This window comes from Chinchilla lanigera, unplaced genomic scaffold (assembly GCF_000276665.1).
Source record: "Chinchilla lanigera isolate Chin_1 unplaced genomic scaffold, ChiLan1.0 scaffold00084, whole genome shotgun sequence".
In the NCBI taxonomy this organism is placed as follows: domain Eukaryota; kingdom Metazoa; phylum Chordata; class Mammalia; order Rodentia; family Chinchillidae; genus Chinchilla; species Chinchilla lanigera.
Window position 1 is genome coordinate 4,177,861 of NW_004955485.1, and position 17,030 is coordinate 4,194,890.

Below are 17,030 nucleotides of genomic sequence, written 5' to 3' on the forward strand. Positions count from 1 at the left end.
ACACTCGTAGCTAGCCAGTCCTCCCCTCTGCTCCTCCCTTAGCCAGCCTGCGGAGACCCGCGGCTTGTCTTCTGTACAGGTGCCCACCTCTTCCCAGGACAGGAAGGTGACCTGATTCCACATCAGCGTCTTTTCAGTACGGGTTTGCAAAGGTCGCAGAGAACAAACGGAGCCCATGTCCCTGCTGTGGTGTTTCTGGGTGTGGGCCGGCAGCGCTCGCAGGGTGCCTGGGCGATCTGCGCGAGTCTGGCGGGTGGACATTCCTTGGGGACAGCACTCACTGTGCACCGCTACTTGGCAGACTAATGAGACATGTGGTGTGTCCAGCTTTGCCTTCTTCTGGAGGGCCCAGGACAGGGAGGGCACGCAGGTCACTGCTCCGCCGGCTGCCCTGTCACAGCCGCCTTGAGGAAGAAAGCTCTGAGGACTCTGCAGATTTGCAGAAAGGGAGGTGCAAGAAAGATGAAGTGGATGTGCTGACCCTTCCTCAACCCATTTCCCCAAAACAAGAACAATGTGCAGATGTCTTCGGGCCCTGTCTGAGGAAGTGATCCACCTGGCTAGAAAAATTCTGTGGCTTTGCAGTTCTGTGCACTGTCATTGTATTGCTTGGCCAACACCCGGCCACAGTTTTTTTGTTTTTGTTTTTTTCTTTTCCCGGTACCGGGAATTGAACTCACTACCTCACGCTTGCCAGGCAGGTGCTGTGCCACTGAGCTAAATCCCCAGCCCAGAAGATTTTTTTCTTTTTTTTTTTTTTTTGGTACCGGGATCGAACTCATGACCTCAGGCTTGCAAGGCAAGCGCTTATGCCACTGAGCTATACCCTCAGCCCAGGGCCAGGGTTTTTTAAAGTACTATTCAAAGAGCAGCCAGTCCCTTCATTAAATAATGAAAGTGTAGTGCCCATGATCCCACCCGAGACCTGCGAACGGTCATGGAAATGTGGCCTCGTAACGAGCTTGGAACAGATCGGTATTCTTCCTACGTACACTGAAGTCTGAGGAGCCCTGTTTTAGAACCTCTTCCTTGTGGCCTGAATCACTCTTACTTCTTTTAGTGGCTTTTATGTGAGCATCTCAGAGAGAGAGAGAGAGAGACAGACAGACAGACAGAGAGAGAGAGAGCGCAGTACAATAAATACACAATATTTAATTAAGTGGTCAGAGGTTTCCAGGATATACATGCTGGAGTCGTGCTAGATGTAAACGCAATCAGTGTATGTGGCATGCACGCAAACACGCAGTGCTCGGTTTCACAGAGCTCAGCTGTTTCTTGAAGTACGAGAAAGCTATTCAAGAAAAGCGAAGGGAACCCCAGCTCACCAGTGATTTCCCAGGTTCTCTCAGCCGTTTCCAGGATTATTCATACAGTGGCGCAGCGCCACCTGCTGTCCCTTTTGTGCATCACCGGCACCTGTGTGCCAGAGCAAAGTTCAGCTCTCAGCTTAGGGCAGCTGGCTGGACAGTGGCTGCTTTGGGGGCCGAGTGTAACCTCTGTGTAGAGCAGAGGTGCTTAAAGACAGGCTTCTGCGCAGCAGGAAGCAGGTGTTTTACGCCCCTGAGCATAAGGCCATAGAAGTCCGAAAGGTAAAGTTCAGACAGGTGTGCAGACATAGCGTATGTGCACGTAAGTGTGAACTTCCGCAGCCCCGTGTGCTGCATCTCAGGACCTACAAGGCCAAGGCCCTTCGGTCCTCTTGCCTGCACCCCTTGCCTCCACCTCTCCCCTGCTGGTGCCCGGGCTTTCTTGCTGTCAGCAACGTGGCAGGGCAGCTCCTCCTCCAAGCCCCGGCCCTGCCCTGCCCGGGGTGTTCATGTGGACGCTCTGTCAGTCTTCTACTTCTTCAGCTTGCTGCTCAGATCTCCTGTCCCCTGAGAGGCCTTGTCTGACCACTCTGTCAGAACCACACCCTGTCTCCTAGCTCTGCTTTCTGTGTTCCCTGCCCTCTTCCCGCAGAAGTATCTGAGCTCCACCAAGAGCTGGTGTCCCCACTCTTAAAATGACTCTCAACATCTGGAAGCACAGAGCGAGTGAGCGACCATAATTCAGGAGTGAGACTTCATTTTTGTCACTGCCATGGTGACACAGACGCATAATCCTTACTCCGATGTCCTGGCTTAAAGGAAAGAAGTCAGGCAGGGGGCTGGGGATCTAGCTCAGCGGCACAGGGCCTGCCTGGCAAGTGCAAGGTCATGAGTTCGATTCTCAGTACCAGAAAAAAGAAACAAACAAAAAAAAAAGAAAGAAGTCGGGCTTGTAGATGAGAAGGACCAAAAAATGACCTGTACAGAACGGAGTTAGGATCTCCAGCACTGCGTACGTGGTTCTGGACTTCTAACGGATAGATTTAATTTGGTTGGGGCTGCTGGGGAGAGGCATGGAAGAGGGCGTGCTGAGCTCAGGCCTGGAGGCTGACCGGGGCCAAGAGTAAGGAGCATAAGATTTACACACACACACGTGCAGTTCCTTAGCATGAGTTAAACAGTAAAGAATATTACTCACGGCAATTATTCTTTGGTCTGGGGAATGTATCCTCCCTCATCCCCCTCACCGGTTCTATGAAGTCTCTGTGATTCCAGTTTGTCACCCAAAACGTGGAACCCTTGGAAAGAGTTTGTCTCTCCCTGAGCAATGTTATATTGGGTCTGTGCATTTAAAGACTGTCAGTCATTTGTAAAACTTTAACTTTCAGGCATGCTTGGCTAAGGTTTTAGAAGGGAGAGAAAGGCCTGCGAACAGGAAGTGGCAGGGTGCAGTCACTCACAGTGCGACCCTCTGCTGCAGGATGGACAAAGCAGAGTGCCGCCCCCGGGTGTGGCTGCGGGGTCGGGGGCTTCCGGGGTGAGTGCTGCCCTTGCGGGGCAGAGGGAGCCCTTGCTCCTCCACGGCTCCTCTTTCTCTTGTGTCCCAGGTCCCCTGGAGCATGTGCACCTCTCCCTCCCCTTCGTCACCACAAAGAATAAAGAGGTCAACGCGACCGCAGTTCTGTGGCCCAGCCAAGTGGGCACCCTCACATACGTGTGGTGGTACGGAAACAACACGGAGGTGAGTCTGCGTCGCGTGGTGTCCAGGGACCCAGGTGACCGAAGCCTGAGCCGTGCTGGGGGAAGCACAGAAGGATGGGAGAGCTCATGAGCACAAGAGTCCGGGGGTCCCTTGGCCCCGGGGCGGGAGGCCACCAGTGCTCAGGCTCCCTCCGCCCCTGTGTCTCTGCCTTCACCGTGTTCTTCTGTAGTTGGATTTTCTTTGCACTGCCCCTTAGCAGCCAGTCACAGCCTAGCAGAGGGGTTCAGCTCTGTTTCCCAGAAGTCCTAATAGAAGTCCTGGCATTGAGCGCTGCTGGCTGATCCTGGACCACAGTGCCGGGGATGGAGAGGGAGGTGGTGAAGTCAGCATTCCCGGAAGCATTTGAACCACGCAAGAGAGGAGGTGGTCACCAGAAAGATAAAGAGGCAAAGGAACAGCAGACAGGAAAGACCAACCTGCGTCCACGACAACACCTTCCTCCCACCACCACCCACGCACACCCACAAACACACACACAGAGGCCCCCTCACGCTGAAGCAGACACACCAGGTCTTTAGGCCACTTTCACATTTTATGCTTCCCCGGACCATGCCTTGTGCTCAAAGTCACCCGTAATGTTCAAACTACTCAAAAGTCTTAAGCCGCATTTCCTCAGCGCTTCCACTGCAAAGGATGAAGCTGAAGTGGCTCACGCCAGGCTCTTGCAGCTCCCTCATACACAGGCAAACCCGAGGCATGTAATCTCCATGTCACCTTTGCTTGAGTGCACACAGCCTGCATGTGCTGCTTCCCCTAAGGGCTCACTCCATGCTCAGAAGATGAACTGTCAGCTGGGCAGTAGGGTGGAGGCCCCAAGGCATCCTTCCCCAGAGGCCCCTGGGGTAAACTACCTGCTCTGGTTTGAGAAGTCCGTCTTCCAGGACTCGCTTCCTCTGGGTAGCATTGCTCTTCCGATGCACTGCATCTGGTTTTCACAGAAGCTCGTTTTTAAGAGCTTTGAGTGCAGACGTCGTTCGGCGCACTTCCTGGGGAGGATTGCTCTTGGCCCCCAGACCTGTGGTCGGCCTGCTGGTGGGGAGGAGCTCTGTCCAAACAGAAGCCCTTCCTTCTTGCTTCTGAAACCATGTGTGCAAAGTCAGCCCGCTTAAGTGCATTCTCCACAGTGGAAGAGGAGAAATCATTGTTAGTTCCTGAAAGCCAGCTCCAGAAGAAAATCCACCCAGCAACCTTTCTTCTGTGCCACCTATTGTTTGTTCAGATTTTCTTTTTCTATTTAAAATAAAACCTCATTCTCAACAGACCCTGTTGAGAAGACTTCTTACGCTGGGCTCTAGTTTTTCCTCTGCCGAACAGGGAGTTAAGTGAATTTTTATTTTAAAACTAATTAATATGGAAAAAGTGGTTTGTGAGGAGTGAGTCTAGGGAGGTCAGTAGGCTAATCATGTTTTTCTCAGACGCTGGCATCTGATTGTTTTGTAACCAGCACTCCCCCAACACTGTTTTTTCACATCTGCAAACCACAACCTGCAGTGCAATTAGTGCTTGTTTTCTTAGAATCTTCTTCCAGGCATGTGTTGATGCTGCCTCTCAGAGGATGCCACTGCCCAAGGCCGCTCCTGTCTAACTAGCGTCCACTGTTGGTGCCCAGCGTTTCTGCATTTCTTGTAGTTTTGTATAACTACTATGCCCTGCAGAGGAACACCTGGCTGTGCATAGATTTCAGCAGCTGTTGTTAAATTTGGATTAATACAAGCTCTGTGTTCTCATTTGATTTGTGTGGTTTCTTGGATTAAGGATCTGCTTCCTGTGAGTAGATTATGCAAAAAGTGAGGCTTGTATTTCACCAACAAGCGGGAACTGCTGATTTGCTCACCCCGGAATCAGGATGATAGCAGGAAGGGGCAGAACTCAATGGGGTCATTGCTTCTTTTCTGGCCTGGCCTATACATAGCAGGGAGCTATAGACAGTTCCAAGCTGGTGCCCTGAAAGATGCTCTGTGGAATTATTTTGAGTTTGTCAGTGGCTCGGGGTAGTGGCGTTTCAGCTGTAACTATGTGTCGTTCCTGTTAGCCCCTGATCACCTTGGAGGGAAGCATATCGTTCAAGTTCACTTCGGAGGGAATGAATACCATCACAGTGCAGGTCTCTGCAGGGAATGCCATCCTGCAGGACACGAAGACCATTGCAGTGTACGGTGAGTGCCTCTCCCTGCTGCCCTGTGCGGCGGGGAGCTGTCTGTCTGGTACCGTGGTGCCTGAGTCACTATGTCCTTCTTTAGGGGACAGGGGCAGCAGTTGGTAAGGAGCTCAGTTAGAACTGGTTTCCTCAGTAGGAAATGTGATTCACCAGCAAAACAAGAGTTACGGAGCCCTGGAAGAGTTTGTTTTGTTTTCTTTACATCGGTTTCATGTTTGGTCACTCATCTGAGGTAGGGTGGACTAAGTTTTCATTATGTGCAGGGCTGGCTCATTTTACTGGAGTGTGGGTTGTGTTAAAATAGGTAAAACCAGTATAAAAAAGATGCTTAATTCTGAGGCTGCTTTGAAGTGTTCAACTTTGAGAAAAATCTGTCATTATCTGAATAAGTGTTCAATCTCTTATATAAATTTGTATCACACATGCGCACATACACGCACACATGCACAGAAAAATACAGCTTGACTAAAAGCCTTGGAAGGCTCACATCAACCACATGTCATTGTCATAGACTGAATGAACGTGGGTTTAGACTAACACCTGTGAGGAACAACTTGGTGATCAACTGCGGAAAATGAACATAGTCGGAAAATTGGGGTGAAAATTTACTCAGATGGAAAGGCAAGACCATTGCCTGAAAATGAAAGCCAAGACGGTTTATACAGGTTGATTCCATTTTCGGAGGTTATTATTTTTCTCCATAAAAATTAGTCAGATGGCTAGAAATTGTGTTGCTAGTAGGTAGTAAAAGTGTGAATGTTCATTATTCACAGAGCAGTAGCAATAGTATGTGTGTCACGGAAAAATAAAATTTGGGACTCAGAATTTGCAATACATAAGGGTAAGAAGGGCTGTGCAGAGACAGTAGCGGGAGAGCGGGAGAGGGATACTAGCTTTTGCTCCCAAAGGTGTCAGTTGCCCAACTTCCACAGTTAGTGGAATCTGATGAGGTAATTTAGGGGTAGATGTTCTTCTGGGGAGGCATTTTAGTTTTCACATCTCCTCTTGCCAATTTGACCTTCAAAGCCAGAGAATGATTTGTAAGCAACTTTCAAAATGTTTAAAGACCAAACGCCCCCAGGCCGTTCCTGCATGCCTGGGTAGCTTGGTGTTAGAGTTCATACTGTTTCTCCTTTGTCTCCTCCCAAAGAGCCTCAGTCGGCCCCACAGTGAGAGGGAGTATACAGAGCTCGGAGCTCTTCCTCACCTGCATCCTCAGTGGGCGGCCTCAGCTCTGTGGCCGCACAGCTGTGGGTAATGGGGATCACTTTCGCTCCTCTCTCCCTCGCTGGTCTTTTCTGCAGTTGTCAGTGCACCTCGTCTGCATAGCAACTCTAATTTACAGAAGACAGGTTGTTTTTTTTTTTTTTTTTTTTTTTTCAGAGATGAATAACTCAGTCCACCTGGTAAGTCCAGGAGTTGGGCTTCCAGCATAGCCCATCGAGGCCCAAGGCCGTGGGAGAAAATGGCCCTTATTAACAGACTTCTGTGTCTTCCCTGCTGAGATGCTCTTTGTCCTCATTCTCCCTCCTGGATGTCACAGGTTGCTGTCGTGGGCAGCAGCCCAGGAGCCCCACAGATGTCATCTTGCTAAGGTGTAGGAGTGACCTCTGCCTTAGAATCGCAGAGAAAACCTTGAATCTGCGGAGCCTGTGGGCTTTTCTGGTCCCTCATTTTACGGATTTTCTCTGTTTGCAGATGAGAAAATGTGAAGTATAATGGACAGAGCTTAGAATTCTGAACGGGCGGGAGTTTCTGTTCACCTGCATCTCCCTTGCTGTTTCTCGTTCTTCTGCTTTCTGAAGTGTCTTTTGTAGGGAGTACGGCGCCCTACCCAAAATAGACCTTTCGCTATCTCGCCCTTAAAGTTTTATCGGGAAAGTGTTTTCTTCTCTCCTGTAACCGAACGCCTGAGCTATCAGCCCTCCTGAATTCATTTTCAGCCCAGAGTTGCCCAGTGGGTAATAGAGAAAGTTGGAAACTTTCAGTGGCAAGTGTGTCTTCTTAAAGAAAAATCACACCGGATATAGTTAAGCAAGTGGAGTTAGACTCGGCTGACATAAAAGCAAGGAGGCTATTAAATGCTGGGGTTCGCTAATGAAAGTGTTGAGGGCACTGGGAAGTAGGGGGGTTAGCAATGTAATTAGGCCATTTGCAGTAATTAATTGCCACTTCCGGAAGTTAGTCTTTCACTCTCCCATGGAGACAGGAAACCTAGCACCCCATCTTTCTTGAAGTTGATCTCATTTCAAAGGAAGACTCCTCAGATCTTTGAGTCCTGGAAGATTTGCACCTCAAACAGACATGGAAGACTTTACAGCTGCCGTTTGTCAAGAGTAGTTAGTTGCTCTAAGGGAAGAAAAGAAGATCAAGTCCAAAGCTTGGTCCAAAGGAGGGAACTGGCAGGCCATTAAGAGCAGAGTGAAGGTGGATCCTACTGGGAAGTAGGAGGAGGACTGGTCTACCCAACCCACACATTGGACTTCAAGAAAGAAAATTTAGTTTGTACTATTTTCCTTAATTTGCTCCAGAGAGCAGATTTACCTTTAAATAACAAAAACGTAAATAGGTAAAGTTCATCTCTTCCAGCAGCCGCAAGAACAATACACCGTCAGTGTTCCCCTTTCCAGGCTCGCTCCTGCACCCCCTTTGCTGGATAATCTTGGAGCCTTCCCAGCCCCTCCCTCCCTGCCACAGTTTCACCTGCTGAGTGATCTTGGCGGGAGCTGCGTGCTCATGTCCCTGTACTGACATAAACACCTTCCCCTATGGATGAAGTCACTACAGCCAGTGAGAGGTGAGAGAGGTGGTCAGAGAATGTGAATGGCATAGACTTCCGTCTGCGGACCAGAGTGTAAGGACTGGGTCGGTGACCACGATGCTGTCCTCGTTTCCCATGCTGCTGAGCAATATTTACTATATTTCCTCCATCAGATCTCAGTCAGCGGTATCCACATAGATGATCAGTGACCCATGAAACAGAAACAGGGTGATTGCTGTAAGCACACCACATCTACAAAGAATTCCCAAGCCTGTGTCTGCGGACTCCGTAGCACTGTTAGGAGTTGCCCAAGGGGTCTTTCACGCTTCCTGAATGCATAGTTGTCCTTGGTAATGTCACTGTGCATGGAAATACATGCACAGGCTTAAAAAAATGGTTTATTTAGAAAGCTAATGCATAAATAAAAGACAGCCTTCTCGTGATTTCATCATTTATTTAATTAATAAACATTTACTAATTAAATGACTCATAGATAGTAGTGAAAAACCTGTCGTGTGCTAGGCATGGTCTTGAATGAGGGAAGAGAGAGTTCTCATCTCCTGGAGCTTATATTCCACTTTGGGAGAAATGCAGTGAGAACAAATGGAAAAATTAAACAACACCAAGTATGAAGAAGAGAATTGGGACAGGGTGCGGTGGGGGGCCACCCAGGAGAAGGAAGCGGGTGGGCTGCAGTGGGGGAGGAAGCCATGTGGTAGCAGAGACCTGCTCCAGCTACCTGAAACCACAAAGGCCGTCTGAAGAATCTGGATTTTACTCTAAATGCAGTATGGGCCCTTAGCTAGTTTTAAGGGTGAGTAACATGAACTGAGTCTGCCTATGCCAAACACTGTCATGGATTACGGGATGTGGAGGCCACAGAAATGTCCTGGGGACGTCCAGCTACAGGAAATGCGGCTAACCGCGACCTCGAGGCTGGTGCTGAAGCTCATCACTGCTTGAGATCTGGGGCTGCTCCTTCTGGGGACTGGTCCCAGCCAGCGGTGAAGCCCTCGGGGATACCAAGGCTGACTCCTTCCTGGGACAGAGGGGCACCATTGGCCCCCAACTATGGCTCAGGGACTCTTGTCAGTCCTGCCAGCCCAGCTTTCCGTCCCGTCACTGTCCTGAGCACCATCGTGTCTGAGGGTTCTGAGGCCACCCTGGGTCCCACTGCATTCTCTCCCCCACACATCCCACTCACAGAACCACTGTGGTTTAATCACCGTCCCACGTCCTGCAGGGTCCAGACTACTCAGGGGCTATAGAAAAACAACAACAAAAAAACCTGACAAAATCCCTGACTTTCAGAGCTTAAAATTCCATTAAATAAAATTGTCACACAAACAAAAGATAATAATGGAATAACTATAATTGTAGATGTGGGCTATTATTAAACAACTCTGTAGTGATAATAAAATATGTGTAAAGTATAGTAGTGCCAACAAGTAAATGGAAGTAATATGTGTAAACAAGTGTTATTTATGTTTACACATAAATATGTGTCAACAACAAGTAATATGTGTAAAGTATAGTAGTGCGGTTGGAAGAACAGTCAGTCAGAGAGAACTTCTATGCAAATTTGCATGTTTTTACACATAGACATTGGGAAGGATGAACATTAAAAGCAGAGAAGAGATTGTGCAAATGCCCTGAGGCCACAAACCTGCTGTGCATTTAGAGGCCTCAGCTCAGTTACCCTGCAGGCATCAAGGTCTAGAACTGGTCTAGATAACGTGCAGAGTCTGCAGAGCTGGGCACAGTGGCCAGAGATCAGGGCTCCAGTTTCCACAATGATGAGGAGCTGTTGAGATAACAGGGGCAGGGCAGTGAATCTGTCTTTTAGAAAGCTCTCTCTGGCTCATGAGTATGAATAGACAGGACTGTCCTTGAGAGCTCTGCCTGAAATGCAGGTGCTTACTGCCTGAAGGGTCCACTTAACTCACAGTAATCCGCTTCCCGTTGTATCCCCAGAGGAGTTCCGCTCTCTCCGCCTGTCCTTCTCGCCCAACCTGGATGACTACAACCCAGACATCCCTGAGTGGAGGAGGGACATCGGCCGCGTCATCAGGAAGGCCCTGGTACAGGTGAGCGCACAGTTTTCTTCCTGACTTGGACCCCTTTCCTGTCTGTCCTGGAAGAACATCCCAGGGAGGGGCTGTGAAGATTTGGGGCTTACAGAGAGCCTGGCTCTGAGGCTGGTCCTCAAGGTGGAGTCCAACCCCCACAGGCTTGGGAGGCATGGGGGTGGCAAACGTGACAGCTCCGGTCCTCGCTGCCTCGGAAGCTGATTCTGCTTAGAGAAGAAGGAAGGGACACTCGTGACAGTCGCCCAGCAGAGTTCGCAGGTGGCCGTGTGCGAGTGCATCTTCAGCTGCTGTGCACCACCAGGAAGGGGCGCCGCCTACGAGCAGTCCCCAAGGGTGACTAGTTAGTAGGAGCAGCCCAGGTCCCAAGTGCCTTCCCAAGGACACAACTGGACAGTCAGCACTTGGGACGTGACGGGAGTCATAGCTGTGTCCCGCTTCTTCTGAAGACATCCTTTTCCGGTGCCGACTCGGTTTGTGGAAGCAGCTACAGGTCCGGAGAAGGGATTTCCCCAGACTCCTCATAGTTAATAGGCGACAGAGCGTGAAGCTGGAAGGAAGGGCCTGGGTCTAACATCGGGCTGTTTGCGGCATGATGTAACTTCCGGAGCCTCGGAAGCTGTCCGGGCAAGTACCGAGATGGCCGGTCACCCCCTCCTTGCAGATGCCGCCTCCGACTGAGCAGAGGAGCTGGCTGCTCCTGGTGCCGCTTGATCTCGGGAAATCGGAGATGAACGCTCCTTCCTGAGGCCCCTTCTCAGCCCAAAAGGAAAATCCATGTAGCTTTCTGCTCATGCTTCCTGCTGCCAGCACACGGTGCCACCTCCTCCAAAGCGACAAGGGAATAAAGGCACTTAGATGCCTGTCCTTGAAAAGAGAAGGCTTTTCCCGCCCCCGGCCTCCTCCCCGCACCGTCACTGTTGGTGGCCATTCCAGCTGTGGCAGCGATCCAGACGCTGCTCTCAGTGCTTTGCATTGTTTATCCACATTTAACCCAAAACTAAGCTCCAGTGTGGGTATCGTGCTTATGCCCGTTTCAGCCGTGAGGAAGGTCAGCCACGGGACATCAACTAACTTGCTCGAGAGCAGGCAGTCGGGTCAGGGAGTCAGAGCATGAAAGTCAAGATCTTCATCTTGGGATTTCCTAACTGTTGCGGTCTATGCCTACCTTTGGCATTTTTATGGGGAGAAACAAGGGTAGGTGGAATATTGGATGGAGAGAAGGCATTTTCGTGGGGCACTGAATACCTGCTGTCTCGTCTTTGTTTTTTTTTTTTTTTTTTTTGGTTTATTGTCTTTTTTTTCTTTTTTTTTTTCCAGTACCGGGAATCAAACTCATGACCTTGCGCTTGCCAGGCAGGCGCTGTGCCACTGAGCTGAATCCCCAGCCCCTCATCTTTGGTTTTATGACCCGCAGCTATCCTGAGGGATATTATTAATAGTTAACCTTATGGCCACCAGGAGGCGCAGCTCCTAGCCCTCAAGACTAATAGCAGTAGGGCCCAGCCCTTGGAGCTGTCCCTGGAATGACAACTGGTTTCTCTCCCCTGCTGTTTAAGAGAGAGTACTTGTGTGCTTTAATGAACTCACTGCCTTCAGCTCTAGGAAGCTGTGTCCCTATAGGTCTCCCAGACAGCTGTCTGACTCCCCTAGGCAATTTATCAACCAAGCCTTAACTCAGCAATGACCAGCCTTCTGGGCTGATTTCTCTTTCTGCTCACTGTCCAGGGATCAGATGTCCTGGGCCTTTACCTCCCCAGCAGCTGTCCAAAGGGCTAGAAATTACTGCTCATCAATATTTCTAGGCCAGTGCATATTCTGACCAGCTAAGTGCAGAACAAATGTGTTGGATCAACATCCCCAGCACAAGGTGATGGTGGTGTGAGGGTAAGGTGCTGGGGAAGTATTTAACACCTTCCAGTTTCCAAGGATCCCTGGTGACCCCATCCCAAGCAGCAGTTGACTCAGCCTCTTGTCTCCAGCATCCAGCATCCGCCCTGTCCTTGAGGTCCCTAATGATACTCGGTCTCCTTTTTGAGTCCTCCAGAGGCGCACTGCCAAGTGTAGCCCCATATGCCCCACAGGATGTACAACTTAGATTCAGCTTGTGTGTAGGTGTCTTCCTGCTCATCTTGTGATAGAATTTGATGTAACACTGGCTGCTGTGCCCTTTTCAAATTGGCTTTTGCTGTTGAGAAGTCCCAGTGACAATCTTAAATTGAATGTCATTCAGTAAACATTTTTGTGTAGCATGAGGATGCCTTGAACTCAAGCTCTGAGTTTACAGTGTAGTAGGGACATAAAACAGGAGTTGTACAGGAGCCAATGATGGTGTCGAGAAAAGAGGCATAGAGCGAGGGTGTTACCTTCAGTGGCTTCACATTCACACAAGCTTCATGCGTATCACCAGCACTTCCAAGTGGCTTTGCATTGACCGTCTCTAGCTCCCAGCTTTCTGGGAGTGGAGAAAAGATAGCACCACCTGGATCCATGGTCAGGGAGATGAGTCTGGAGGTCGCAGCTGCCTGCTGGAGATGGGAGGGCATCGTAAACCTCAAGTGCCCAGAAAGGCTGAGTCTGGGTGCCAACAGTGGACCCTTTGCAGGAAGGAACTATAAGGACACTGGTGTAGACAGACATCAACTTTTCAAGGTCTTGCAAAACGACTAGATTTAACGGGATGGAAAGTGTAGCATCGCGTGTACGGCTTCCAGTTGGGATGTCTGTGAAAGGCCCGCTGCCGGTTGCCTAAATGAAAAACAAAGATTTTTGAGGGTGAAAATGAGAACTTAGTTTTGTGATGTGTTTGCTGGAGGCCCAGCAAGAACAAAGTGAGGGGCTGGGGATTTAGTTCAGCGGCGCAGTGCCTGCCTGGCAAGCGCGAAGTTGTGAGTTGGATTCGTGGTACCGGAAACTACCCACTCAACACACACAAAAAAGAACAGCAAAGTGGTATTGTGACTGGCAACAAAGAGGGAAATTGGGATTACAACTACTGATTTGGGAATCATCTAGAGAAAGCATTCAAAGGAATCAGCTCAAGACACAGAGAGTGCAAAACCAGAGAAGTCCCTGAGTGACAGGAAGGTAAGCGTGGCCACGGGAAGGGCTTGAGTGCTCCTTAAGGTGGGGCTGACACTGGGTTCTGGTGCTGTGGAGCAGGCAAGAGAGGCTCCCAGGCTGGGATTTGGGGAGACCTGTTCGCTGAGAGGGTTAGGATGCGGCTGGGGCTTGGAAGAGTGATGCCAGCGGGGTGATGAAGCGTGAGGCTGGGTTAGCAAGGGGTGGGTGATAGGGGTTAGTGAGAGCAGGTCCCCCTGCAGGCCTCCTCTAGGGGAAAGAGCTAACACACAGGTCCCAGAATATGCTCACCTGAAACTCATTTTACCCTCCCAGTTGCTCACTAAAAATGCAAGCATTGCTCTTGGCCCTGCTTTTCATTTGAGGAAGGGCAGGCACAGAGGAGAAACCACCAGGCAGAAGTCTCCTAGGGCTGGATCCGGGATGAGGTCTCAGCCTGCCTGACTCTGAGCCCAAACCCATAGACCAGAGCTGCCTCTCATGGTCTTCTTGCCTGGCGTCCCAGGCCTGCTTTCCCATTCCCCAAGGATCCCGGGCCTTCGGCCTCAACCCACCCACTCACCGAACCCTGGGCACCTCCTCCTTTGGCGCTCCCGCAGGACTCATCTGGACCTCTGTCTCCTCCTCAGGCTACAGGGGTTCCAAGCCAGCACATCCTGGTCGCCGTGCTGCCGGGCCTGCCCACTGCTGCGGAGCTCTTCGTTTTGCCCTACCAGGACCCAACAGGAGAAAACAGAAGGTCGCCTGAGGATCTGGAGCAGGTGAGTCCCCGTGGAGTGAGTTCAGCTTCCTGCTGCAGAGTGAGCTACTCTGCTCCAGCCCCACCCACACCGCCGCTCCGGGGTCTTGCGGAGTCTGCGCTGGAGAGTGAGGGGACCACACGCCTGTGGCATCTTTGTCTCTCTGGTTCTCCATTTCCCACCCATACTCAGGTGACCCACCTGCAGCCTCCCGAAAAAGCACCTGGAGGGAGTGTTACTGTACTGACTGAATGATTCAGAGGTGGATATTCTGCAGTGTTTACTATGAGCTAGACATACCTGTGTGTACCAGCATGAAACTGTCCAATGTTATAAATAAAAAGAGCAAGTGGTGACTAGTACTCAGAGGAAGAGCCTGCATATTGCTTATTTTATCTAGTTTCATCAGGACAGTGTCCAGGCTAGGGTTTAACCCAGTGGTCCTGGATGTGATCCTCAGCACCAAAAAAAGAAATAAATTGCCATGCAAATCAAATGACATCTGCATATTTTCTTAAAAGGAATGACTTTTTACAAATCATTAATTGCTTGATCATCACCATATTAAGAAAATCTGATTTTTATTTATAATAAAATGAGTATCATTGGCTCTGGAACACATACAGGCTGTAGGATAATCCACTTTCTCCTCCTGTCTACCAGTTCTGGAGCATTAGAATACGTGTGTGTGCGTGTGTGTGTGTGTGTGCGTGCATGTGTGTGTGTGTGTGTGTGTGTGTGTGTGTGTTTCTCTCCCACTTCCCTGCTGTGGTTTATTCTAATTTCTCTCATTTTAGTGTTAAAAGTCTCATCTATCTCTAGAGTGGGGATTACAATCTTATTCCTCACCCATTGAGTTAAAAGGATTACCGGTCTTGATCTGCTGTTCCTTTAGAAAGCTACTGATTTTGGTTCCTCAGTTCTTCTAGAAATGTAGATTTTAAAGGGGATTCCTCTCAACCACTAAATAAGTGCAGGGTGTGGAGTACTTGGAGCTTGTAATTTACTTTGAGTGAACCTCTCCAGTACACGAGCTGTGGTTCTTCCAAAATGACTTGAAAACCTCCTCATTAGCAGCAACCCCAAATTATAGCGGGGCCCACCTCTTGGCAGGCACCCTCCTTTCAGCTGCCTCTTCCTCCCCTGGCAGAAGACTCTCACTTTCTCCATGTGCAGGTAATGAAGAATACAGTTGTCTGCAAAAACCCTGCTGAACCCCACTTCCTAGTGAAGTGCAGTTGGAGGGTGGGCTGCAGGTAATGCATTGAGTTTGCTTCTGAACCTGCTTCTTGCTCCCTGGCTCGGCTTTGCATTACATTCTGCAAATTACTATCTGCACTGTAATTTAGTGAAAGAAAATAATGATGTTTTTTAATCACAACAGTGCTGAGACTGTAGGGGAAGTAGATCCTTATCTAAGACCCGTAAGGTTGAAGCCTTCCAGATGTTCCTTCTCTAGAGGTCTTAGGAGTTTCCCAAGACGTTCAGGTTATAATTGTGTATGGAAGGCAGCTGCGAGTCACAACTAGCTATTTCCCAAGCACTGAAACATCTGTGCATCTTTACTCTCACCCTTCCCAGGCTTCTTCACAAAGCATAGAATTTTCTAGACGACTTGAGTGGAACTGTGGAAAGGAAAGGGAAATTCGGATCTGTGAAATGGCCCGTGCTTCTTGAGGGCTGTGTCTTTCTCTGACTACCTCTTTCTCTGGGCTTTTCCCCTCCACCTCTCTTTCTTCTGAGTGCTGTCATCCTTCACAGCCATCAAAGAACCAGATCACCAAGCAGTGATCTGCAGGCAGGGGCCTTGCTCAAAAGCTACGTGACTTTCCATCTGGACCCCATGTAAGGAGTGCAGCCATTCTGGTAGAAAGATCACAGGTTTGAGAAATGTAAACCAGATTTCTAGTTTGAGCTCTGATCTTCACAATTTTATGTTATGGTTGAGGAAAGTAAGAGCCAAAAAGCTAAAGAATTTGGGCAAAGACAGAGCAATCCCATAGGGTGTTTGAGCAGACTAAAGAAATGGCACAGCAAGGTACTCGGGCACAAAGTACTTTTTGCGTTTGTCACTGACCGAGCCTCTGGTAGAGCCCGAGTACCTTGCTGTGCCATTTCTTTAGTCTGCTCAAACACCCTGTGGGATTGCTCTGTCTTTGCCCAAATTCTTTAGCTTTTTTGGCTCTTACTGTTCCTATTACAAAGTGACTAGTTCGGGAAAATGCAAGCATGTGTTTAGGCCCATTAAATGGACTGTTGAGTATGGTCAGGACATGTTGGGAGAGGATGCTGAGGTAAAGAAAAAGACTTGTGAATGGAATGTCACAAAGTGGAGAAGAAAATGAATACCATAAGAAAAAGAGAGAATGTGTATTAATGATATGCAAGTTATGTAGATTATGTAGAAGATGTACTTCCGTACTTTTAAAGGAACATAATATCCCAAGCTAGAGATTATAACTCTGATTAAAATAATTGTATGTCAGTCTATTCTTAGATCCCAGCCTAAGTAAATGCAATGGCCACGCAAAGTCCATTTGAAGGTGGTGCCTTAGGTGCGGACAATATTATTATCCTGATTTAAAAGTGCAATAGTGAAATTGACTTACCAGACCAAGACATAGAAGACCAGGAGATTCTGTGAAATGAGGATCCGGGGAACCTGCCGTTCTCTCCGTGGATGGATCTTCCCTCCCTGTCCTTTGAATTAGTCACGTAGACAACTTAATGGGTAAGAAGAAGTGCACTCAGGAGCTCATTTAATTTAGACGACCAGAGATACACTTCCGTCATGGAGAAACTCAGAGACACTCGAAATGGCCCACAAATTACTTCCTTTCATCCCTTTCTGTCCATCTCCTCTCCTTGCTGCCCCTTGGGAAGGCTGTGTGAAGATGAGTCCACCACAGAAAACAAGGCTGTGTCCAGCTTCTAGGTAGCCAGCTCATGACCCCACTGAAAGGACAGTGCCTCTCCTCCGACAGCACCAGCAAGGGCCCTGGGTTGGACTTTCACAGGTACAACGTGGATAAGGCAGCCTGCGTCCTGAGATAGGAGAAGGGAGAGGGGACAGGAGATCCTGGGCAGGCAGAGACCACTGCCTGACATTGTAATAAGATACGCAGAATTGAGGA

At 49.3% G+C, this 17,030-nt stretch overlaps 1 protein-coding gene across 1 annotated transcript in view; it reads left to right on the forward strand.

Annotated features, from left to right (window-relative positions):
* Positions 1-17,030, forward strand: part of Sorcs1 (sortilin-related VPS10 domain containing receptor 1) — a gene marked incomplete at its 5' end in the record, with an annotated part of 503,138 nt that overhangs the window by 458,855 nt on the left and 27,253 nt on the right. Inside the window, 4 exon segments of the mRNA XM_013504127.1 lie at positions 2,915-3,048; positions 5,102-5,225; positions 9,963-10,075; positions 13,786-13,917. Coding sequence (XP_013359581.1) covers positions 2,915-3,048; positions 5,102-5,225; positions 9,963-10,075; positions 13,786-13,917 — 503 coding nt within the window.